The sequence below is a fragment of the Vulpes vulpes genome, chromosome 1, assembly GCF_048418805.1.
Source record: "Vulpes vulpes isolate BD-2025 chromosome 1, VulVul3, whole genome shotgun sequence".
Taxonomy (NCBI): domain Eukaryota; kingdom Metazoa; phylum Chordata; class Mammalia; order Carnivora; family Canidae; genus Vulpes; species Vulpes vulpes.
In genome coordinates, this window is record NC_132780.1 from 164,571,247 (window position 1) to 164,596,406 (window position 25,160).

Consider the following 25,160-nt stretch of genomic DNA (forward strand, 5'->3'; position numbering starts at 1 on the left):
ACTAGGGCACACATCTCTGGTTCATGTTGTATCCCAAGGACTTAGAACAACCTGGAGCCAGAAGGTGCTCAATAAATGTTTATGGAAGAAAAGCAAAAGTCAGCATTGGAAGTTATTTGCATGTGATGCTACTGATTGTTTTTTTCTAATTTTTTTATTAAGAAATTCTCAAATATACAAAACACTTGAAGGAATTTCATAGTGAACACTTCTGTACTCATCACTCAGAATCTGTCATTAACGTTTTACCATACTTGCTGTGTATCACTTGTCTGTTCATCTGTCTGTCTCTCCATCCATTAATTCATCTTATTTTTAAAATGTATCTCCAAGTAATTGTGGACATCAGTATTTCTCTCCCTAAATATTTTTTGCTGATCACTGTATTGGTACCTTGTTTACATTTCCTTTGTGTTCTTATCCATGTTGCTCGCTTTAAGGTAGCTGTGATTTCTGGAAGATCTCCGAGCTTTCTGTGGACAAAACATGTTTGTAAATGTGAGTCAGGATTTAGTTTTAGTACCACAGGTTTATTAACACGAAAACCAACTGAAAGTCAGGTACGCTAGTCATATATTGTGTAACCGATTATCCCAAGGCTTTGACATAAAACAGTAACAAGCTTTTACTGCTTGTTACAATTTCTGTGGGTCAGGAATATGGGAACTGCATAGTTGGGCTGTTCTGATTTGGGATATTACAAGTCTACAGTCAGACTTGCAGTTACCTGAAGGCTTCACTAGGGCTGGGGATCCTCTGTAAGGTAGTTCATTCATATGGCTGTCAAGCTGGTGGTGGGTGTTGGTGGGGGGCCTCAGTTTCTCCCTCTGTGGGCCTCTCTACAGGGTTCTTGAGTGTCCTCGTCACATGGCAGCTGGATTCCCCCAGAGTGAGGAATCCCAGAGAGAAAGAGAAGAAGAACCATACAAAAGCTAACCTTTCGATGACCCAGCTTCATTCTCTTCTTGAGAAGCAAGTCCCTAAGTCTGGGGAATGAGGCTCTATCTTTTGAAGGGCAGAGAGTCAGACAATGTCAGATGTGTTTTAAAGCCACTGCACGGAGGCTTTTAGTAGAGTAGTATAGCTCATCGTGAGTTTGCATCTCAACTAGTGACCTGGAGCAACTTCGCAAATCCTCCAAGCCCAGTGTATAATATGGTGTCAATAAGAGCACCCACCTGAAGGATTGTTGTGAGGTGAAATGACACAGGTCATGTAAACTGCTGAGGATGGGATCTGATCTGTTGACGCTAGAAGGCAGGAGTTCTACTGGTAAGAACAGTAGGAAAGCAGCAGTGCCTCCATCCTTCCTGAGACTCTGACTTGTGATGTGCAGGATGCAGGAAGAGTGAGCACTGTAGAAAACAGCTTGTGAGAGAGAGAGAGAGAGAGAGAGAGAGCAGCAGCAAGAAAACAAGTCTTGTGCAAATGTGTTCACCAGTTGACTGCCTTAAATAGGGAGACATGGAAAAAATGTTGATAGATATTAGATATCCTGACCAACAATGACTGTGAGGAAGAATTTGCACATGGAACAGGACATGACAAGGTGACTGCTGCTGAGCCCTCCATTCCAGGAACCCTGCAATTTAGCTGGAGAGGAAACTACAGGATGTTAGGAGGGAAAACAAATTGTTTAATGTCAGTGTCTAGGAGGGGCAAGTTTTTCAACATGGCAATTACTTTTAATAATACTATGGATTGAAAATTTCTGTTCTAACTTATAATTAAAAACCCTTTCGAGGTAAAATGAGAATGTTGCTTGATCTCTTTATTTTCTCCAGCTACCTCTGAACAGTGCGGACGGGATTTATGAGCTGCGTGTAACTGGACGTGCCCAGGATGAGATTTTATTCTCTAACAGCACACGCTTATCATTTGAGACCAAGAGAATGACTGTCTTTATTCAAACAGACAAGTCCCTCTACAAGCCAAAGCAGGAAGTGAAGTTTCGAATTGTTACCCTCTTTTCGGATTTTAAACCTTATAAAACTTCTTTAAACATTCTAATTAAGGTAAGTGCCAGACAGAATAAAGTAAGAAGTTCAAGTCATCTTACTAAAGCTTTCTTCAAAGTTCTGCTCATGTCATCTTAACATTCACCATGGGTAAGCTTCCCTCCCAATGTGAGAATGCTCTCTCTCGGAGGGGAGATGGTAGAGCAATGGGTTCAGAGCTCAGGCTCCCCAGTTGGCCAGCTTGGGCTCCAGTCCTTGCTTCTTTGTTGATTAGTTCATTTGTTAAACACTTATTGAACTTCTGTGTTCAGAGCCCTGGATGGGGCAGTGAACAGAATAGATTAAGTCCCTTGCTCACATCAAGCTTATATTTCAGTGAATAGTCTGCAGACAGACATGAAATGAACACAAAAATATGTATATAAAGGGGGGCTCCTGGGGCCTGGGTGGCTCAGTAATTTAAACATCCAACTCTTGATCTCAGCTTAGGTCTTGATCTCATGGTTGTGAGTTCTAGTTCCGTGTTGGGTTCTGTGCTGGGCAAGGAGCCTACTTAAAAAAAAAAAATGTATATAAAGGAATTGGTTTGTGTGTGTGTGTAAGAGAGAGAAAGAATGTTTATGTTTGCTTTTTTCTCTAGAGTTGTTAGGAAAGTCCTATTTGAGCAGAAGCCTAAATGAAATAAAAGAATGAGACCACACAGAGGGAGCAGCCGTGTACAGGCCCTGTGGTGGGAACTTGTTAGGTACACGGAGGGGGGTGGGGGTGGGGTGGGGGGGAGAGGCTGACAGTGTACCAGGAAGTGAGGAGACAGATATTATATATTAGGAGATAAGGTAAGATATAGGTAGGTGGGTTGAAGGAGGGGTCATACAGGGTCTTCCTGGTCATGATATGGACTTTGGATTTTACTCTGAGTGGAATGAGAATTCACTGGAGAATTCTGAGGACTGACATGATGTCTGTTCATCTATCTGTGTGATTTGACTTACAAAAGGATGTGATCTGATGTGATTTGACTTATAAAAGGATCACTGTCTCCTCTGAGAAGAATAGATGCTAGTTGTGTGACCTTGAGAAAATTCATCTCTCTGAGCCCCAGTTTCTTTATTTCTAAAATGTGTAATAATAATAGTACCTCACAGAGGTTTTTTGAGATAATCCGAGTAAAGCATTGAGAACTATGCCTGCCACATAGTACATGCTCACTAAACATTAGCTCTCACTATTATGGGAATCCCCTTTGATGAGGAGTCATTTGGCCTCTGCTGCTGGAACAGTCATTTGGCCTCTGCTGCTCTGATGGTCTGGAGGCAGCATAGTTAGATGTAGTGCTTTCCTGTGAGAACCAAGCTGAGAAAAATTGAGATCCAACTGGACCTGCTTTTCTACATTTATGCTGAGGAGAATCTGAGACATTTGTTCATTAAGGGACAAAGGGTGACTAACCCATCCCAGTTTCCCTGGGACTCTCTTTTTATTTTTATTTATTTATTTTATTGGAGTTCAATTTGCCAAGCATGTCACTCAGTGCTCATCCCGTCAAGTGGCCCCCTCAGTGCCTGTCACCCAGTCACCCCAACCCCCCACCCACCTCCCTTTCCACCGCCCCTTGTTCCTTTCCCAGAGTTAGGTGTCTCTCATATTCTGTCACCCTCACTGATATTTACCACTAATTTTCTCTCCTTTCCCCTTTATTCCCTTTCACTATTTTTTATATTCCTCCCTGGGACTCTCTTGATATTGCAACTAAAAGTCCCTGGTCCTGGGAATGCTCTTGATTACCCTAGACGTCCTGATGAATAACACAGAATGGAAGGGAAATTCAGGCTTTTTAGTGGTATCTTTCTATTCTTATTTGTTGTTATAAATTAAACTAAAAAACAAAAATCAAGCAATCAAACCTTCATATGTGTAATTTCAGGCCAGTTTGTGTTTGTAGTGAATACAACATTGGTTGGCTTGGTGCTTAATGCATACTTCTTGAATTCCCAAGAATTACAGCTCTGTGAATTTCTGCCTGTGGTATATATTGGAATGTCTATAAAGGAGGTTATCATAGTGAAGAGCATTTCTAAATTCACATTGCCCTCTAAGCAGGGCTTTGTGGACTGCATCCATACCATCTCTCATCATTTATACACATATACTAAGATCTTACTAAGTATAAGATGGAGGGTTTGGAAGTCAACATCTGTCTGTCTCTGGCTACTTCTAACCAACCTGCCTGTTTTCCCTGTGGTAATAAAAGTCAGCACTGGATGAATTGCCTGTTCTAGGCATTAATCCAGTACTAACCCTGCTGTGGCCGGACAGATACCTCACAGGAGTTTTTGTGAGGATTAAGTGAGATAATTTAAGCATTTAGAACTGCTGGTCTGTGCATTTTTCTTATTTTGCCTCTCTAAGCTGCTTTAGGATCTGCCTTTGAAACCTTCAATTTGTATTCCGGGGCTCTTTGCTCTGATTTTGAACTTCGCTTGCCACATGTGACTTTCTCAGAAGTGCTCAGAGAGATCTCTGGTCCTGAGAGATCCTATTGGCCTGGCCAACATATAGCCCTCTTGGCCAGGGGAGTGGAGTTTAGATTAAAATTCCACCTGAAACCCAGAGTGTTTGGTAACAGGTGACTGGGTGGATAACCATAATCTGTGCATCCAGGCTGTGAGGCTGGGGTATGAACTCAGGTCCAGCTGCCTCCTTCCTTGTAACTTGCAAAAGCCAGATCAGAGCATTGATGCCCATGCTGTTCTACTCCTTCATCTGAAAACAGTCATCTGGGACAGACTGTGATGTTTTCTACATCTTTCAGTGTGGAATAGTTGGTTTCATGGCAAAACTTACCAGAAAAAAGTAGAACCCTGACTTGAATATGTTTGTACTCCCTGGTACAGCACCACCTGCAGGCTACCGTGGAGAAGTTCATCTGATGGCTAAAGCTGACTCAGGATCCATCTTGCCCAGTTGATGATACTGTGATACCAATGAAACGGGTTAGACAGCTACATTTGTGGTGAATATAGCATAACGTATAAACTTGTCAAATCACTAAGCTGTAAAAGTAAAAGTATGGCTGTAGGATATAGCTAAAATATTGATTGTCACAACATATTCAGGGGTGCTCAGTGTTTGTTTTGTTTTGTTTTCTTTTGTTTTGTCATTTGGGTATTATTCATTTTGCCTGCCTCAGTAACTGACCTTCTTGGGATGAAAGGGCCTTCAGAGCCCTTTTGGTAGTAGTAAAAACATGGCCTACCTCTGCCCTAATTCTGGCTCCCTCCTGCTCATCTGGCCTGACACTATGGAAATAAGTGGCATGGCAGCTGGCTCAGCTGGCTTCTGCTCTGACTTCCTCCTGAAGAAGGTGCTGCTTCTTGTACAGGTGAATGACCTTGCGTGGGAGGAGATGTTGTTGCCTTGGGGCTATATCCTCTGATTGTGCCCTGATACTCTGGCCTGCAGCGGCAGTGGCAAAACCAGGACCTCATCCCTGGTGAAGTGAGGGGGCCACCTTGTTTAAGTGACTTGACTTCTTCCATTCTGTGTGCTAGACGGACACTGGATGCACAGTCCAGGATGCTAAATAAGGCAGAGATTTTCCTCGGGGATGGATTCTCCAGCCAGGGGGTTTATTGCTTGAGACAGTCTAGCCCAGGCAGCAGATACTGTGCTGTGCTGAGGCACCTGCCAGACATCCAGAGTCATCTAAAGGTGACTCAGAAGGCACAAGGGGCCACTTTTTCAGTACCTCCAGCATGTGGCTGTTGTGGCTGTGCCAGGGACACTGTTCACATTGTACACATGGCTGTTCTGTGTGTGACTTAGCAGGAGATGATGATGTGCAAATGCTGGGTTCTGCTGTGATGCCACCATGCATGGCCCATTCGAATCCTGATGTGTGAAGACTTCTGGTGTTTCTACAGTCTCTATGTTTTTCTGTTGGTGACAGTCAGGTCTCGGTCTAAGACAGGCTTGAGCAACCAATGAGTTACCTCATTCACTCCCAGCCCTCCAGATCCTCTAGGTAAAAAAGTCATCAAAGACTTCATTTAGGACTTCCTGTACTTGTAGGGCCATGGCCCCACCTGGGGGAATGTGCACCCTCACCAAAATAATGCATCAGCAGAGAATGAACATTCCTTTTCTTACAGTTTTAGTAGCACTGGGAATTATCATTATTTTAAAATTTTTATCAGACAGAAGACAAATGGTATTTTTTTTGTTTTCATTTGCATTCCCTTAATTATTAGACACTGTATGTTTGTTAGGTATTTGTATTTTTAACTTGGTTTTTGAGCCTTTACACTGTGTAGGCCTCATATGCATCATGCAGTGGCAGGTGCAGGTTTGCTGACTCCTGGCCGTCCCAGGAGCTTGCCAAAGATGCTGACCTGCTTAGTCTTGACTTGCTTTTGGTCTTTGGTCTTAACAGTTAGTTTCTGGCTTACTAGGCTAGGCTTTACTCAGTGCTTGGCATTGTATTTTCTCTGACTCTCACGTTCTCCCCAACTCTGGGTTCTAGTAACTGGGCTAATCCACTACCTCTGGTCAAAGGAGAGAGAATAAGAATAAGGGACAATATTTGATCCTTGCTCTCAGGAGTTCATAGTCTAGTTGGGAACAACAACAACAAAAAAACCCTTGATAACCCATGAGTAACTTAAATAGTAATATGTACACAAAAGGGGTAAACTCCAGCTGTGCTAGGGGGTCTCTAGGAAGTGGTCATTCTGTCTGCTGGAGGCAAGACCCTGGAGCTTGTTTCACCAATTGAACAGGAAGAGAGGGCATTCCGTGCAGCAATTGCATGGGCTTTTGGGGGTGAATTGCAAACAAATCTGTATATTTGGAGGAAGATGATTGTAGAAATATAGATGGAGTCAGACTACTAGATTACATAGTTGATGTAACAGAGTATAGACATCATTTTGTAGGCAAACAGAAGCCATCATCACCTTGTGGTCCAGCATAATAACCATAGCCAGTGCTTATTCACTGCTTGTTGTATGTCAGGAACTGCACCAGGCATTTTAACCACTTTGCCTCAGTCTGAGATTTGTGTTTCAGGTGGATAACACTGTTGGCAGCGGGAAGGTGTATTGGAGGGACAACACTGGAGGAGGGAGATTAGTTGTAATAGTGAAAACAAGATGTGGTGGCTGGATGTGAGGATGGAAAGAAGGAGACAAATTGGAAAGAGATTAAAGAGATGGAGTTGACATGGCTGGGACTGTGAGAGGAATTGGAATGACTGCTGGATTGGCTTTGATGCATGCTGCGTGAGGGGATCATTGTCTGGGAAAGTATAGGAAGATTAAAGTGTTTTTCATGCAGCCCCTTGACTAAACATCTCTATGATATATTTTGTTGGATTAAAAGGCACATGGGTTTGAATCCTGAATTCATATATTACTTACAGTTGAGTGCTTACCTAAGCTCTCTAGGAATCAGTTTTCTACTATAATGTTAAGACGATCCTCCTCTGAGGGAGAATTATAATGATCGAGTGATGTGTGAGTTGTAATAATAAGACAGAGTGCCTGACACGTGGTGGGCCTTTAGTACACCAGGCCTGCTATCTCTATGGTTAACAGCAATAACACAGGTTTGGTGGTGTACACATCACAAGTCTTCTATGTAGAAGGAAATGTGGTGCCAAGTGTTAAAAGGTGAAGTAGAATAAAGATGTTCTCAGGAGAGTATGAGAAAGGAAGAAATTTTTAAAAAAGATTTTATTTAGTCATGAGAGACAGAGAGAGAGAGAGAGGCAGGGACACAGTCAGAGAGAGAAGCAGGCTCCTCACCAGGAGCCTGATGTGGGACTCGATCCCAGGACCCCAGGATCACGACCTGAGCCAAAGGCAGATGCTCAGCTGCTGAGCCAACCAGGTGCCCCGAGAAAGGAAGAAATTTTGATTGGTTTTCTGTCTAGTAACACATAGCCAACATTTTCCAAAAACTATCTCTGTGCTGTATTTTGGATGTGCCTGGGAGTGCTGCAGGGCATTGTTCATAACCAGTCAGGATCACATGTACGTGGCAGTCTTTATATTGTTAACATGTATGGTTTTCATTGTAGGACCCCAAATCAAATTTGATTCAACAATGGTTGTCAGAACAAAGCGATCTTGGTGTCGTTTCCAAAACTTTTCAATTATCCTCCCATCCAATACTTGGTGACTGGTCCATTCAAGTTCAAGTGAATGTGAGTATAAACCTAATTTATGGTTTAATTTAAATGGTTTAAATAGGTCCGTAGGGAAATATCTCTAAAGTCATTTATTTGATGAAGGAAGAAATTTAATCTGAATATCTAGATAATTTAAGTGGTTTATTTTTAATTTACTGTGTTTATCAATGGGTTAGCTGTCATTGTAACATATTAGAGTTGTAGTCATTACTGCTTTTTTCTGTAATAATAATGTTTGAAGGTTAAAACATTTTGCATTTTAGTACAAAGCTGATTAATGTTTATTTTACTTATTTAGTGCACACATTGAGTATTTTAAAATGAAACAGTGAATACATAGTTATTTTTGGCAAATTTTGGCATTAGTCTCTGAATAATGACTCCTGATGAGATTGGACTAATCTACTTTATCTTTGTTTTAAAAAACAGTGATTTTGTGAGGCTGGTGGGCGGGTGGGGTAATTGGATGATGACATTAAGGAGGGCACTTGATGTAATGATCACTGAGTGGTATATGCCACTGATGAGTCACTAAATTCTACCCTTGTAACTAATAATACAGTATATGTAAGCTAAGTTGAATTTAAATAAAAAAAAAACCCACAGTGATTTTAAACAACCACACCAATTTTTTGTTCCCCAGCCCTCTTTCTCCCCAGCTTCGCTGCCAGCTTTTGTAGCTCTGAGATCTAGCAGGGCAGGTGCATGAAAATGCCCTCATCTCTCTGCCTTAGGTTTTCTCCTGTGTGTCACTGAGTGATTTTTGATGATTCATTGAATATTTTCCCATTTTCTTTGATGTTTATTAAAAGAAATATATGGAAAGAGCCTTTAAAAATAAGCTCTATTAAAATAGCTTCTCACTGTTGACATTTTGGGCTACACTTCTTCATTGTGGGCATTGTGGGCATTGGAGAATGGTTAGCAGTATCTTTGGCTTCAACCCACTGGATGCCAGTAGCAGCTTTCCCTCCCTCCAAGTGTGACAGCCAAACATGTCTACAGACATTTTCAGTGTCCCCGGAGTGGGTGGGGGAATACCCTCTCCCTTCCCCATTGAGAACCACTTCATTAGAAGGGATGATCATTCATTAGCATAAGACCTTAAATGAGATAAAAGTAACAAATACTTAATAAATAAAAAATTTAAAAAATTTCCCTTTTAGTTAACACATTTTTGGGTGACACCCTAAAAGCAGAATTTGTCCCTCTTTGCCAGCATGTCTTTTGAGCACCCACATAAAGATGAAGAGTGCTGTCAGCCTCGGGGGAGGTGGTGCTGTGGAGGGAGACACGTAGGCAACAAGAAAATGTGGAGGAATGTGCTGGGGTTAGAGGAGCCTGGGGCTGAGCAGGTGATGGGCTCTGAAGGGACCAGACCTTTCTTTGCACTTATAGAGAAAGAGGAGAGTGGATGTTCGTGAGACTTCAGAGAAATAAAGCTGTGTGTAGAGGCAGGGAAGATGCAAGAGAGCCTCACAGGTCTGAAATGCGGAGAAGTGTGGTGTTACTGACACGTATGGAGCATGATGGGAGTGAGGATTAGGATGTACACTGTGAGTCTGAAGGAGTTAGGGTTTTATTCTGTTTTCACCTTTGATTTCACTATAAACTCTCCAGGATTGGTTGTTTGTTTATGCATCTGTCTGTCCATCTTTCCACCTGTCCTTCTCGTGAATATGTGTTGAGGGCTTATAATGCAGTGGTGGATACAAGCAAGTAAACACTCGGAATCTCTGTCCTTGAAGACCACTGCTGTGCTGACATGAATAGTATGATAGGAGGTGAATAACACAGGTGTGACAAAAGAACAAGGCAGCACAACAGTGGAGGAGCTGTAAGGTGCTGAGTCCGTGAGGTCCATCAGATGCTTCCAAGAGTGCAGTCTGACTTGGACGAATGTGGGATAAGGAGGGTTTATTGTCAGGACGAGTGCTGATGCTTTTACGACCGTGGCTCCCTCTGTCTCTTGTGACCTGTGCCATTCTCCTCTCCTTCTGCCAACCTTTAAATCTGAAGTCGAAGTGGCTCAGCTAAATAACCATCATCTCAGAGCCCTACCAGCAAGCCTATTCGTTGGTGGCTGGCAAGCTATGGATGGGCTTCCCTTGGGTCAGGTGTCCATTGTTGGTCCATTCAGTGGCACCTCTGCTTTCTGGCCAGGGGGCACACAGTCTCAGCAGGGCGGCAGCCTCCAAGAGTGGTGAACAGAGCATGTACCAGCCAACAGAGGGCGATAGAATAGTGGAGAAAGACTGGAAGTTGTGAGATCTTAGGTTGGAAGATGTACAGGATTTCTCATAGCACTGAATGGTGGACTTGACCTGTCATGTTGCTTTGGTAGGAAAAAAAAGACAAGGAAGGGTAAGTGCTTACAAAATTCCATTTGTTTACAAGATTTGGCCTTTGCCCACCTCTTCTTCCTTGTTAGGTGCCACCTTTATCCTTGAACTTTATGCTTTAGACATATTATGTTCTTTAAGTTCCTTAAACTCACATTTCTGTCAGAACCCAGAGCCTTCCCATGCCGTTCCCTCTGCCTGGAACATTCTTTTTCTGCTGTTAATTCTAGAGCTAGAATGGCCAGTTCCCTCTAGACATTCCCATAGTACCCTGTGCTTCTATTGGTTCACTGATGTCACTTTTAACTGGTGGTACCTAATGGTCTTTTGGGGCTTGTTCACGTTTGTATCTCTGTGACTTACCACATGTTTTGCACTTGGGTATTAGTCAATATTTATTAGATGAGTGTATTAAAGCTATATAATAATCATTTGTATTGAACTAAACATAATTTCCCCCTTCCACATTCTGTAAAGCATCTTCATCTTTTAGAAGAGAAGCATATTGATCAGGGACTTATTATTGGTGATATGTTCCCCCCCCCAGTTTTATTGAGGTACAATTGACAAAATGATAAGATATTTAAAGTGTACAATGTGATTGTTTGATGTACACGCATGTTGTGAAGATTCCTTCCAAATGATATAATGTTAAGGCACACACTGGAAAAATAAGAGCTTTTATTAAAAACAAAAACAAAAACAAGTCCTTTAAAGACCGCCAGGGGTCAGTATAATCAAAGAAATGTAGTGGGAAGCAAGCCCAGACCCAGTCTGTCTCTGGTTTTCATCTTTCCTTGACTCCTGCATAGCATTCAAAGACTGTTTATTGCTTATTATTAAACTCCTTTTTTTTTTCCAGCAGTGAATAATGACTATGGTGGAAATGTATTTATTATTTAAATAATCCACCACAATAGATTATATTTTTGTTTTTCTAAGGTAGTGACCAATCTCAGTATAAATCTCAGGGAGGAGAAAATATTTCAGAAGAATGTTTGAAATTGAAATTCCATTTGTCTTTAGAAAAAATATGGAATGATCCTGGTATTAGACTTATCAGAGCTTTGATCTGTAGTGACTGTACAGATAATCAGAGTGGTTCTTAAATCACTGTTTCTACTAGGTCAGGAAAAAGATCCTCTAGGCAAAACTCACTTGGTGGGTTCCTTGGTGTTTCCAACACTAAACATGTACATTTATAGAATAAGAGTGAATGAGTCATTTATTATATGCTAACCTTTCTGGATTACTAATATTGCTTTTGACCTTCAAGTATTGCTTTTCACTTTCAGGATTTTTTGAGTATTTTGAGTTAGTAAAATTTCTAAGTTTTTATTCTTATTTTTTATCCTTTATTGTGCAGTATATGATGGTAGAGCATAATAAATTCCTTATATGTTCATAGATCTGCATTTTTTACAATGCTAATGTAATTAAATTGCAAAGCTACTCTTGATGATGATAACTTTTAAGCTCTTTTAAAGTTACTAAAATTTAGTGAGGGCACTGATTTTTTTATGTGTGCTACTTATGCATATACATAATTTGCATACCTCCCTGGAATGTGGATAATTCTTTGCTGCGTTGGGGACTGTGCTTCTTTTGAGAAGAATCACCATCCCTTCTACCTCTTCCAGCCTCCCCATCCCCAATGTCCTTTCTCCTTTAACTTCCAGGGGGCACTGTGACCTCCCCTCAGAGGGAAGAAGTTTATTTTAACTGTAACACCTCTTCATAGAAAGTGTGTTTTACAGTGTTATGATATTTCAAGTACATTAGAGGACAAGTGGGGAAACGTGCTCCAATTTAACAATCATCTCACAAATACATCTTGGGCAGATAACTTGTGAAATTTAAACATTGCTTGTATTTTCATTTTTTTTTTAAGTACTTCTCTAGATGCCTTATCTCTCTAGGTATCTATCTCTTCACTGGTATCCTTGGCTCTCCCAAATAGTTGCATTTTTTTTTTCATTTTTAAAAATTGTGGTAAAATGTATGTGTAATTTACTATCTTAACTATTTTTGAGTGTACAATTCAGTGGTACTAAATATACTCACACTGTTGTGTAGCTGTCACCACCATCCATCTCCTGGACTCTTTATCTTGCAGAACTAAAACTGTAACTAAACACTAACACTCCCCATTCCTCCTCTTTCCCAGCCCTGGGCAACCAGCACTCTACTTTCTGTCTTTAAATTTGACTACTCTAAGTACCTCATATAGGTGGAGTGACATAGTATTTGTCTTTTTGTGACTGGGTTATCCTCAAGGTTCATCCATATGGTAGCACATGTCAGAATTTTCTTCCTTTTTAAGGGTGAAAAATATTCCATAGTACATTTATACCAGGATTCATCACAGATGGTCTTGCATCTATGATTTAAAAGTTGTATTCCAGGGGCACCTGGGTGGCTCAGTGGTTGAGCATCTGCCTTTAGCTTAGGGCATGATCCTGGGTCTTGGGATGGAGTCCCACATCTGGCTTCCCACAAGGAGCCTGCTTCTCCCTTTGCCTAGGTCTCTGCCTCTCTCTCTGTGTGTCTCTCATGAATAAATAAATTAAAAAAGCTTTATAAATTGTTTTTAAAAATTGTATTCTCGGTTACTAGAATACAGAAAACTGTATTCCTGGTTTTGAGGTTCTTTAAAAGAACTGCTAATGTTGGTGTGTGCAGTTCTGGCTCCTGGAGCCCGGAGGGATCTGGCCACACCAGCCCTTTCCCTGGGGGTCCCCACAGCCCCGAGTTTCAGGCCTCTGGGTGACCCTGGCATTGGCGCTTCTGTTGCTCTGAGAACTTGAAGGGAGAGCGAGTCACAGAGGGAACCCTGCTCATTGATAATGGTAGCCAGTGCCCTTTTTCCACAGCGGCAGGTGGAAGCCTCTCTTCCCTTCCTGATGAGTTCATGCAGCCAAGTCGACCACCTGAGGCTGCACTTGCTGGAACCTACCAAAGGTTCTCAAACATCGGTGTGTGTAAGAATAACTGAAGGAGGAGCTTATTAAAGATGCAGAGTTCAGGCCCCAGCCCCAGATCATAAGACCATATGGCTGGTGAGGGACCTCAGAATTTGCATTTTAAATAAGCACTTTGGGAAATTCCATTTGTTTCCTGGACCGCAACTTCAGAAGTGCTGATTTCTATCCACTGGCCAGGTGTCTTCACTTCTATCCATTCCGCTGAGGGGTGGAGTTGGGTAGTGTAAAGGGTGTAGAATAGGACAGGCCCCCAACTCATTCTTTAATTCTCTAGTGATGAGGCTCTGAGCTCTCTGACTCTTTAGGTAATAGCTCTGTAGAGCTCTCAGGCACCCTAGCCTTACTTTATTAGGTTTTTTTAGTCCATGTTTTTACAACAGCATCTCATGATTTAGAATACACAGCCAGTAGGGGAGCCATGGAACTAGGCAATCTTGTGATCTCTTCAAGCTGCTGCATGGGCCGTGGTGTCTCAGCCCCTGTCTTATCCTGAAGCAGTGTTAGAGTGGGGACAAGATATAGAAGGTAGACATCTCAGTAGTCCCCAGGCTGGAAATCAGTCTTCTGGAGCCCTAATACACGTGCATGTCAAGTTATTACGTAATTCAGAAGCAGTCTGCCTTGAATTGTTCCTCTGTTTATAGCAGTTACATTCATTCTTTTGAGTTAGTTGTTGTGGAAAGGTCAGGAAGGGCTGCTAGCAGTACCTCAGGCTTCTTATATCCTTTCAGAGCACCCCTTATCTTTCCTGCCTAGCAGCCTAACTGCCTAGCTGCTGTCTGGCTCGGTTCACTTTCTGCTGGGGCTGTTTGTCCTTTGCAAAGGGACACATCTTTGTTTGGACAGTTCCTGTCCTTGAAGCTCTCTGCAAGTAGCATCTGGTGTCTCCTCCCCTGGCTTGTGATGACAGCTTAACAGGGAGCATGGAGCACAGTGTGACAGGTCAGAAAACAGTGGCATCCTCTGGAATGTGGATGGAGCTTCCAAAATACTTTCACTGGCCTCTGCTTGAAGGAAGACAGCTTTTTTTTTTTTTTTTTTTTTTTGGAAACACTTCAAGTTCTTCCATGTGCAGTGAGAAAGGGAGGGAGGGGGAGTCGGTTTTAGGATTTTGATTTCTTACAGCAGTGACTGACAGAGGTGAGCACTTCATTCTCAATTCTTCTTTGGGGCCTTATACATATCTCTACTGCAGCATTTACAGGTCAGAGTAGTTGTTTCCTTGTTTGTTTGCTTTTTTTCCTTACTGCGGCAAGATAGAAATGATAAAATTTACCATTGTAGCCATTCTTAAGTGTGTAGTTCAGTGGCATCAAAGATGTTTACATCTGTCACTGGTATCAATCTTTCCAGAATTTGTTTCATCTTTCCAAACTATGACTGCCTTATTTATTAGACTGTGAGTTCCTTGAAGATAGAAGTTCTATTTTATTGATTTTCATGTTTATTCTAATAGAATATCTGGCCCTATTGCTGGAAGTTGTTCATGCTTGCAGGATGAAAGAAAGAGAGTGTTCAGTTTCCCCTAGGCTACCGCCATTGATTATTATCCTTTGTGATGTTCTTTGACTTACAATTCCTCTCTTCCATATGATACTACAGTGTGGAAGAAACATGTCCATATATTTGCATTTTGAGAATATGTATGGTTGCTGTATTTGATGTACCTGTGAGCCGGTGGAAAACAGGCCTTTTGTATTAACGTTTTGGACTTTCCGATTTTGAAAATTAAAGATTTCAGTCAAGAACTGAATATCCTAGCCTCTTGTAAAATTCGTAATGTGCTCATGATTTTTGTGCTGTGGTATTCCTGTGGCTTTAGTGAGTCCTTTGATCTGTTCTTGTCAGCTCTTCAGTGGTGTGCATTATAATTTCTGGATCCCAGCCTAATTTTTGTGAGGAGTTCCTTGTCTTGTGCTTTCCCTTCAAAAGCAATGCTAGGAGTGCTCTTCCTTTCAAGTGTCTTACCTACTACTGTCTTTGGGTACATCCTTTTGGTATCAGGCAGAAATTCTGGAATTAGATGTTAGCATGTCCTGATCATCAGTGAAATGGATGATCTCAGGAAGCCATCAGCACATAGCAAGGTTACCCAGATCCATTTCGTCATTTTATGGAGGAGGAACTGGAGAGAAGTGGTGTGACCTGGTTAGGTTTACATGGGGCTAGAAGCTAGATCCCCTGACACTTTCATCTGTAGAACATTAAATTACTTAACATGTGCAGCAATTGCTGTTTAAAGACGGCCACCTTTTTGGTTGAGTTTAGATGTCAACAGAGCTTGCTGTGTGTGTTGGTGGAGATGATTCCCACCTCTGTGACATGATTCGAGGGTGCCATACAGTCACTCCCTCACATATTGGTTTGTTTTCTTTTTGGCTTTTTAAGTTTTAATTTTAATTCCATTTAGTTAACATATAGTGTAATATTAGTTTCAGATGTACAATATAGTGATTCAACACTTCCATACAACACCCAGTGGTCATCATTACAAGTGCCTTCCTTAATCCCCACCACCTATTTAATCCATTCCCACCACCACCTCCCTTCTGGCAACCATCAGTTTTTTCTCTATAGTTAAGAGTCTGTTTCTTGGTTTATCTCTCTTTTTCATTTGTTTTGTTTTGTTTCTTAAGTTCCACATATGAGTGAAATCATGTGGAATTTCACTTTCTCTGACTGCTTTATTTTGCTTAACATTATATTCTCTAGCTCCATCCATGTTGTTGCAAATGGCAAGATTTCATCCTTTTTGTGGCCAAATAATATTCCATTATATATATGTATATATATATATATATGCCACATCTTCTTTATCCATCTATCATTTGATGGGTACTTAGGCTGCTTCCATAGTTTGGCTATTGAAAATAATGCTGCTATAAACATTGGGGTGCATGTATACCTTTGAATTAGCATTTTCATATTCTCTGGGGAAATATCTAGTGGTGTGATTGCTGGATCATAGGGTAGTTCTATCTTTAACTTTTTGAGGAACCTTCATACTGTTTTTCAGAGTGACTGCATCACTTTGCATTCCCACCAACAGTGCACAAGTTTTCCTTTTTCTCCACATCCTTGCCAATACCTGTTGTTTCTTGTGTTGTTGATTTTAGCCATTCTGACAGGTATGAGATGATATCTCATTGCACCTTTGATTTGCATTTCCCTGATGATGAGTGATGATGAACATCTTTTCATGTGTCTATTGGCCATCTGTATGTCTTCTTGGGAGAATCTCTGTTTATGTCTTCTGCCTATTTTTTAATTGGGTCACTTGTTTTTTGAGTGTTGAGTTTGATGAGTTCTTTATAAATTTTGGATACTAACCCTTTATCAGATATGTCATTTGCAAATCTCTTTTCCCATTCAGTAGGTTGTCTTTTAGTTTTGTTGGTTGTTTCCTTTGCTGAGCAAAAGCTCTTTATTTTGATGTAGTCCCAATAGTTTATTTTTGCTTTTGTTCCCTAGCCTCAGGAGACATATCTAGAAAGAAGTTGCTACGGCTGATGTCAAAGAGGTTACTGGCAGTGTTCTCTTCTAAAGATTTATTTATTTATTTTAGGGAGAGAGAGCCCATGCATGTGGGGGGAGGGGTATAGGGAGAGGGAGAGAGAGAGAATCTCAAGCAGACTCTCCACTGAGCGCAGAGCCTGACTTGGGCCTCGATCACACGACCCTAAGATCATGACCTGAGCCAAAATCAAGAGTTCAACTCTTAACTGACTGAGGCACCAAGGCACCCCTGCCTGTGTTCTCTTCTGGGTTTTTTATGGTTTCTGATCTCATATTTAGGTCCTTAATCCATTTTGAATTAATTTTGTTGTATGGAGTAATAAAGCGGTCCGGTTTCATTCTTTTACATGTAGCTGTATCGCTTTCTCAACACCATTTTTTGAAGATACTGTCTTTTTTCCATTGGATATTCTTTCCTGCTTTGTTCAAGACTAATTGTGAGTTTATTTCTGGGTTTTCTGCTCTGTCCTATTGATCTATGTGTCTATTTTTGTGCCAGTACCATACAGTTTTGGTTACTACAGCTTTGTAATATAACTCGAAGTCTGGACTTTTGATGCCTTGAGCTTTGCTTTTGTTTTTCAAGGTTGCTTTGGCTATCCAGAGTTGTTTTTGATTTCAGACATATTTTAGGGCTCTTTTTCTAATTCCATGAAGAATATTGGTACTTTAATAGGGATTGTATTAAATGTGTAGAATGCTTTGGGAAGTATAGACATTTTAACAATATTTGTTTTCCAATCTATGGGCATAGGATGTCTTTCCATTTCTTTGTGTTCTCTTTGATTTCTTTCATCAGTGTTTTATTGTTTTCAGAGTACAGGTCTTTCATCTCTTTGGTTAGATTTATTCCTAGGTATCTTATTATTTTTTTGGTACAGTTGTAAATGTTTTCTTAATTTCTCTTTTTGGTGCAGTTGTAAATGTTATCTTAATTTCTTCATTATTGGTGTATAGAAATGCAACAGATTTCTATATATTGATTTTGTGTCTTGTGACTTTAGTCAATTTATCAAATCTAGCAGTTTTTTTGTGGAGTCTTTCATGTTTTCTCTATATAGTAACATGCCATCTGCAAATAGTGAAAGTTTTACTTCTTTCTTACCAATTTGGATGCCTTTTTTTGTTGTTGTTGTTGTTGTTGTTGTTGTCTGATTTCTGTGGCTAGGGCTTCTAGTACTTTGTTGAATAAAAATGGTGAGAGTAGACATCCTTGTCTTGTTCCTGACCTTAGGGGAAAAACAGTTTTTCATAGATGGCCTCATTATGTTCAGATATTCTCCCTCTAAGCCTACTTTGTTTTTTTTTTTTAATAATTTTTATTGGTGTTCAATTTACCAACATACAGAATAACATCCAGTGCTCATCCCGTCAAGTGTCCCCCTCAGTGCCCGTCACCCATTCACCCCCACCCCCCACCCTCCTCCCCTTCCTCCACCCCTAGTTCATTTCCCAGAGTTAGGAGTCTTTATGTTCTGTCTCCCTTCCTGATATTTCCCACACATTTCTTCTCCCTTCCTTTGTATTCCCTTTCACTATTATTTATATTCCCCAAATGAATGAGAACATACACTGTTTGTCCTTCTCCGATTGACTTACTTCACTCAGCATAATACCCTCCAGTTCCATCCACGTTGAAGCAAATGGTGGGTATTTGTAGTTTCTAATGGCTGAGTAATATTCCATTGTATACATAAACCACATCTTCTTTATCCATTCATCTTTCGATGGACACCGAGGCTCCTTCCACAGTTTGGCTATTGTGGCCATTGCTGCTAGAAACATTGGGGTGCAGGTGTCCCGGCATTTCATTGCATCTGAATCTTTGGGGTAAATCCCCAACAGTTAAGCCTACTTTGTTGAGGGCTTTTTATTTTTTATCATGAATGGATGTTTTACTTTGTCAAATATTTTTTCTCTGTTGAAATGATCATATACTTCTTATCTTTTCTCTTATTGATGTGATATATCATGTTGATTGATTTGCAAATATTGAACCACCCTTACAACCCCTAGAATAAATCCCACTTGATCGTGGTGAATGATTTTTTAATGGATTGTTGAATTTGGTTTGCTAATATTTTGTTGAGGATTTTTGCATCCATGTTCATCAGAAATATGGGCCTATAGTTCTCTTTTATAGTGGTATCTTAATCTGGTTTTTGTATCAGAGTAATGTTGACCTCATAGAATGAAATTGAAATTGGGAGTTTTCCTTCCTTTTCTACTTTTTGGAATACTTTGAGAAGAATAGGTATTAACTCTTCTTTATATGTGTAGTAGAATTCATGTGAATGCATCTGGCCCTGGACTTTTGTTTGTTGGGAGTTTTTTTGATTACTGAGTCAGTGTCTTTGCTGGTTATGGGTCTGTTCAAATTTTCTATTTCTTTCTGTTTCACTTTTGGTAGTTTATATGTTTCTAGGAATTTATCCATTTCTTCTAGATTGTCCAATTTGTTGGCACTTAGTTTTTCATAATGTTCTCTTATTATTGTTTGTATTTCTGTGGTGCTGGTGGTTATGTCTCCTCTCTCATCTGTGAATTTATCTATTTGAGTTTCATCTTGGGTTGTTTTCAGAGTGTCTCATATATATTTTTTAAATTTTATTTATTTATTCATGAAAGACGCAGAGAGAGAGAGAGAGAGGCAGAGACATAGGTGGAGGGAGAAGCAGGCTCCATGCAGGGAGCCCTATGTGGGCCTCGATGTCAGGACTCCAGGATCATGCCCTGGGCCGAAGGCAGCGCTAAACCGCTGAGCCACCCAGGCTGCCTGCAGAGTGTCTCATATTCCACCACAACAGCCATGGCTTTAGATGGAAGATTTTCATTCAGGAGACTCTTATTACTTGGTAGGGGAAACATTAATTTCTACTAATATATTAGTAAGGATTACTTTGCTGTTACCTAGCAGGCTGTATACTCTTGGTGATATAAGTCATAGAAGATTAATTTTTCAAAGAACTTTTTATTTTTAAGTAGATTTGCAGAAGGTTGTGAAGAACGTATTTGAGAGGCCCTGTGTGTCCTTTACGCAGTGTGTCAAATGGTTATATCTTATGTTATTATAGTACAGCCTCAAAAACAGGAACTTTACATTGATATGTGTGTGTATAGTTCTATAAGATGCCTAGTTTTCAGTGGCATAGAGGGAGTTTTGGAAAATCACAGCTCAATGGACTCTGCTAGTGGCAGCCCTAGGTCCCAGGGTGGGTCACTAGAATGAGTACTGTGTCCCTGGGTGCAGTGAGAAAAGGATAAATGAGAAAGAAATGGAATATTTTGCCTCAGGGGTGACTTTCCTATTCAATACAAAGTACTAGCTACCCTTCTGCTTTTTCCTTTTGCTTGAGATAGGTGCCCAAGAAAGGTAGTCATGTGGCATAACTTAAAAAACTTTTATTTTTTTCCATTTTCAGTAGGAACAGAGAGAGTTCAGTGAATGATTTTTGATGGTTTTATTTTTATTTTTTTTTAAGATTTTATTTATTTACTCATGAGAGACAGAGAGAGAGAGAGAGAGAGAGAGAGAGAGGCCGAGACATAGGCAGAGGGAGAAGCAGGCTCCATGCAGGGAACCCGATGTGGGACTCGACCCCGGGATTCCAGGATCACGCCCTGGGCTGGGGGCAGGAGCCAAATCACTGAGCGACCCGGGGATCCCCTGTTTGTTTGTTTTAAAAAGAGTATGTTTCTAAGTCACATTTTTTCCTGAGGAAACCAGTTTGTCTCTCTCTTTAAATTTATTTTATTTTTGGTTGTTTTTTGCTTTGTTTTTTGTTTGTTATTAGCTTGTCTTTTGTGCAGCATAACATTTGTACTGCAAAGGGAGAAACTTCTTAGGAGTATGCATGTGGTTGTGGTATTGGATGTCTGACCCATTGTTCTTTAACTGAAGTCTTGTATGGTCTATGTCTTGGTTATTGGTTAGATCCATTCTCCCCAGTCCTATTACTATGAGTAACTATTAGGTATAGAATAACTTAAGTTCTGCTTTAGTTTAGTTCCAGTCTTGAGGAGTACCAGGATGTTTGTAATTCTTTCCAATGAGAGAAGAGATTCAGGAAAATGCTGTCTCATGGGGGAGCTTCTGGTCCCTCCCTCCTCACTCTCAGTAGATAATCTTTCTTTCTACTTCATAAACAAAACAAAATTTATCAAATAGGAATTTCTTTTAAGTTCCTCTGCCAGATCTATGTGACTACCTGTGTGTGTACTCATCTCATGGTCATCCTCTTCTTTTACAGAAAAGATATAATTCTTCATATCTAAGACCAAAACCTCAACCTCTTCCCTGGCTTCTCTTTTATACTTTCTCAGAAATCTTACAATATTAATTATCTTTTCTTTCTCCTGAATCTTCAATCTGGATCTCTCTCTCTCTCTCTCCTGGATCTTTCCACAAAATCTAGTATGTTCAAGTCTCTCACATGATTAAGGGGAGAGAGAGGGAGAGAGAAAGAGTCACACTAGTTTCCTTGCCAGTAACTTCACTTTTTTTGTCTTTTCCATTCTAGCCAATCCTTTGAAAAAAAGGTCGTCTAACCTCTGTGCCTCCCATTTTCCTCAGCTCACTCCAGTTTAGCACTTAGGTTTCTTTCTACTAGTTTGCTAGTCTGGATTCTTCTCCTTATCTCATTTGTTGTGTTCCAGACCTTTATAATCATTTGTCTTCTTAACATCTCTACTTGGATGTTTTAAAGGCTTCCCAAAGTCCTCATGTCCAATATCATTCTTCTCATCATCTTTCCTCACCATATCTGGCTCTTCTCCAGCATTCTCTAGCTTATTGAACTGCTCCATCCAGTTGTGCAAGCTGGTAATCTTGGAATTTTCTTGACATCTCATGCTATCTCATCACCCTTATCCAGACCTTTACTGATTCCCATAGATTGTGATATTAGATATTTCAAATCCATCTACTTCTCCTTCTCTATTTCTCCCTCTACCTTTTTATCCAAGCCATCCTCATATTTTCTGTAGACATTTACAGTGCCTCTTAGTGCATATCCCTAAGTTTGCTCTTTTCCCTCTTGCAGTCACTACACAGTAGTGAAAGTAATCTAAACATTAAATTGGGTCATGTTATTGCTCAGCTTAAAACTCTCCACAGGCTTTCCATTGCCCTCAGAATAAAATTCAGATGTTTCACCATGGCCTACACAAGGTCCTGCCTCATCTGACTACTTGGCCAGCCTCATCTTCAGAATTTATAATTCCCTATGAATTTAATTCACAGCTTTTATCATTGTCTGTAGTTACATACTTATGTGTGAGATTGTTTGATAAATAGATTGTTTCCACAGGATTAAAAGCCTCAGCCTGGGAAAGTGTATCTCCATCACTTAGCACAATGCTAAGTGCACTTACAGTACTTCTCTGTTGAAGGATGGATGAATGAATGCATTTGTTCTCCTTGGACTGCAGTTCTGTTAACTCTGATTCAGTAGCTCTGGGGTGGAAACTGGGCATATCTGCTTATTGAATCTACCAAAGTTGATCCTGATGTCTGGGTTGAAAACCCTTAGAGAAATATGTTGCAACTGCCGTGTAGGCTACAGATGTTTAGACTCTAAACAGGAAAGGAAAGGGCAATGTGAATGTTAACAAACATTTCCATTCTTTTGTACATCCCTCATTTCTCCAAGTAGGTCAATATACATCCACTGACACTTTTATGGATGATATTTTCACTGTGATTTCTTGTTAATTTTTAAGTTCTTTGTTAATTTTATAGTAAAAATGAAAGTGGGAAAAAGGGTATTACACAACTACCGTTCTGTAGGTATTAGGGCTAAGCATAGCAAAATTAGTAGAAATCTGAATAAAACTAAAAATATGGAATTTTTCTATGTATGTTAGGTGGGAAGAAACACAGGAGACATCTAAAGATGGTAAGACATAGACTCTACTTTCAAGGATCTTACAGTCAGGGAAGACTTCATGTAATAAATGCAAAGAGCATTAGATTGAGAGTTAACTTGATGTGGGGCTTATGCTGTACTCCAGGGACTCAGGATAAATTGTGTTAGCTCTGGATCTGTGTCCTCAGCTATAAAATAAGGCACTTGGGTCAGAGGACTTGTAAGCCTCTTCCTAAGTTTAAAATTCCATGCTTCAACAAGATGAAGGTAGAGGGCACTGTAGAACTCAGATGGGGACCATGGGGGTGGAATGGGGTTTAGATCTAGGTGACAGCAGTAGAGTTGGGAACAGGCACTTGCCTGGAGTGGAGTCCTACAGACAGTAATAGTCAAAGAGAATGTTGGAAGAGTTTGTGGGTTCAGCTGTGGAACATACTGGATATCAGGCTAATGTTTTAGATTTCATTTTACTAGTGGGCTCTAAAAACTTTTATTTTACTTTGAATGTTAATTTTATAAATTTCATATAAGGCTTCTGAGGAGAAGGAAAGCAGAAATTATATGTGAATGTCATTATAAAAGATATAAAAATTATTTTATTATTTTCCTCTGATTATAAAAGTAATGCATACTTAATGTAAAAGCAGCAAAACGAAAAAAAACAAAAAAAATAAAAACAGCAAAACGTTATTCAGTAGACAGAATGACGTGCTTATGATAAACCTCTGGACGAAAAAAAGTCATTGATATTTGTTGTCTTGTCGATTTCTGTAGTATGACATGATTGCAATAGAATTTTAGGGAGATCATAACATGTGGGGAGATTAAAAGGAGAGGAACTGAAGTCAGGGAGACAGCCACGAGGTTAGCATCAGTGCTTAGCAAATACAGCCCACCTTCTGTGTTAGGTTATAATAGTCTAGTCTGAAGGCAATAGGGGGGTGCTTTAGGGGAGCAGCACAAACGAAAGAGGAGTGGGTAAATTTAAGAGACACTTTAAAGGAAGATTCATCAGGTTTAGGGGATGCTTGGATTGTGAAAGGGAGAAAGGAGTAAAAGGTTAAATTAATTAAGAAAGAGCATCAGACTGATGTGGCTCTATTGCCATGGCGGACATCCTAAACAAACCAAAATTTAAGTCTGTAAATGTCTCAGGGTTATGAAATCAAAATTCTAGGAATAACCAGTCACAAACAGCCAACTAGGCTTTAAGTTACAACCATTCAGTAATTTCCTTACTTTGCTTCTGCCTTTTGTCTATAAAAGTTTCTTCCTGAGCTCTTGTTGGTAGAGCATGCCTGACCACTAGCAGTTTAGGACTGCCCAATTCCAACTGATTTTTGTTCACATAAACCTTAACATTTTTAATGTGCTTCATTTTACCTTTTGACAATGTGACTTTGGGCTCTCAAGTAGACTTTTGGGAAATTGAAATGATCATTAATGAACATAAATGTGCAAACAAAAATCCACCCAACACCTTAGTTGTGTTTCTGGCATTTCTTTTTACTTCAGAAATAAGAGTTAAAAGAAGCTGACCTGCATTTAAAAAATATATATATTTATATAATATATATATTTATATAATAAATATATAACATATATTTATTATATATTTATATAATAAATATAAATAAAATATATAAATATATATGTATATAATAAATATATAAAATTTATATAATATATATATCTTTTTTTAAATGATCATGTAGCATGCCATATTCCTTTAAGTTTATTAAAAATAGAAATTCTCTCAAGAGCTGGATGGCTTCATGGTTAGAGAAGAGAAATTCTGTGACTGGAATAGATGTTTGTAGCAATTCACATGTCTTTAATTTGCATCCAGTCATAGCATATTTTTTAGGACTAGTGAAAGAAATTTACTTTTACTGGTATTTTCTCTTTCATTTGGTCGATGTTTGTAACATATACTGTCACAATGAACTATTGATTTAGGGATAAGGGGAAGAAAGAAATTACAGAGATTACTGAGAATACGTCCTGGTTCTTCTTTTCCATTTCTCCTTTGGATTTGTTTAGGAAGTCTAATTGAGACAGGCTTATATCTCATACAAATAAAGAGTGAATGTATATGCTAAGAGCAGGTTTTGTAAGGGAGCACTTTCACCATGGAAGAGCGACCACTTGAGAAAAGCAGCACTCAGAAGATGTTGATGAGTTATGTATTCTTGCACCTGGAACGGTGTTTTCTTTGAAGACATGCTGCTGAAATATTTACTCTTTCAGGTCAGCCTTCCTCTCCAGTTGTTGGCAGAGTGAATGAGTACAAATTGTATTTG

At 39.9% G+C, this 25,160-nt stretch overlaps 1 protein-coding gene across 1 annotated transcript in view; it reads left to right on the plus strand.

Annotated features, from left to right (window-relative positions):
- CD109 (CD109 molecule) overlaps positions 1–25,160 on the plus strand; it is a 127,797-nt gene that overhangs the window by 26,923 nt on the left and 75,714 nt on the right. Inside the window, exons 4-5 of the mRNA XM_026007374.2 lie at positions 1,785–2,015; positions 8,038–8,163. Of these exons, the coding sequence (XP_025863159.2) occupies positions 1,785–2,015; positions 8,038–8,163 (357 nt within the window). The remainder of the gene's footprint in view (positions 1–1,784; positions 2,016–8,037; positions 8,164–25,160) is intronic.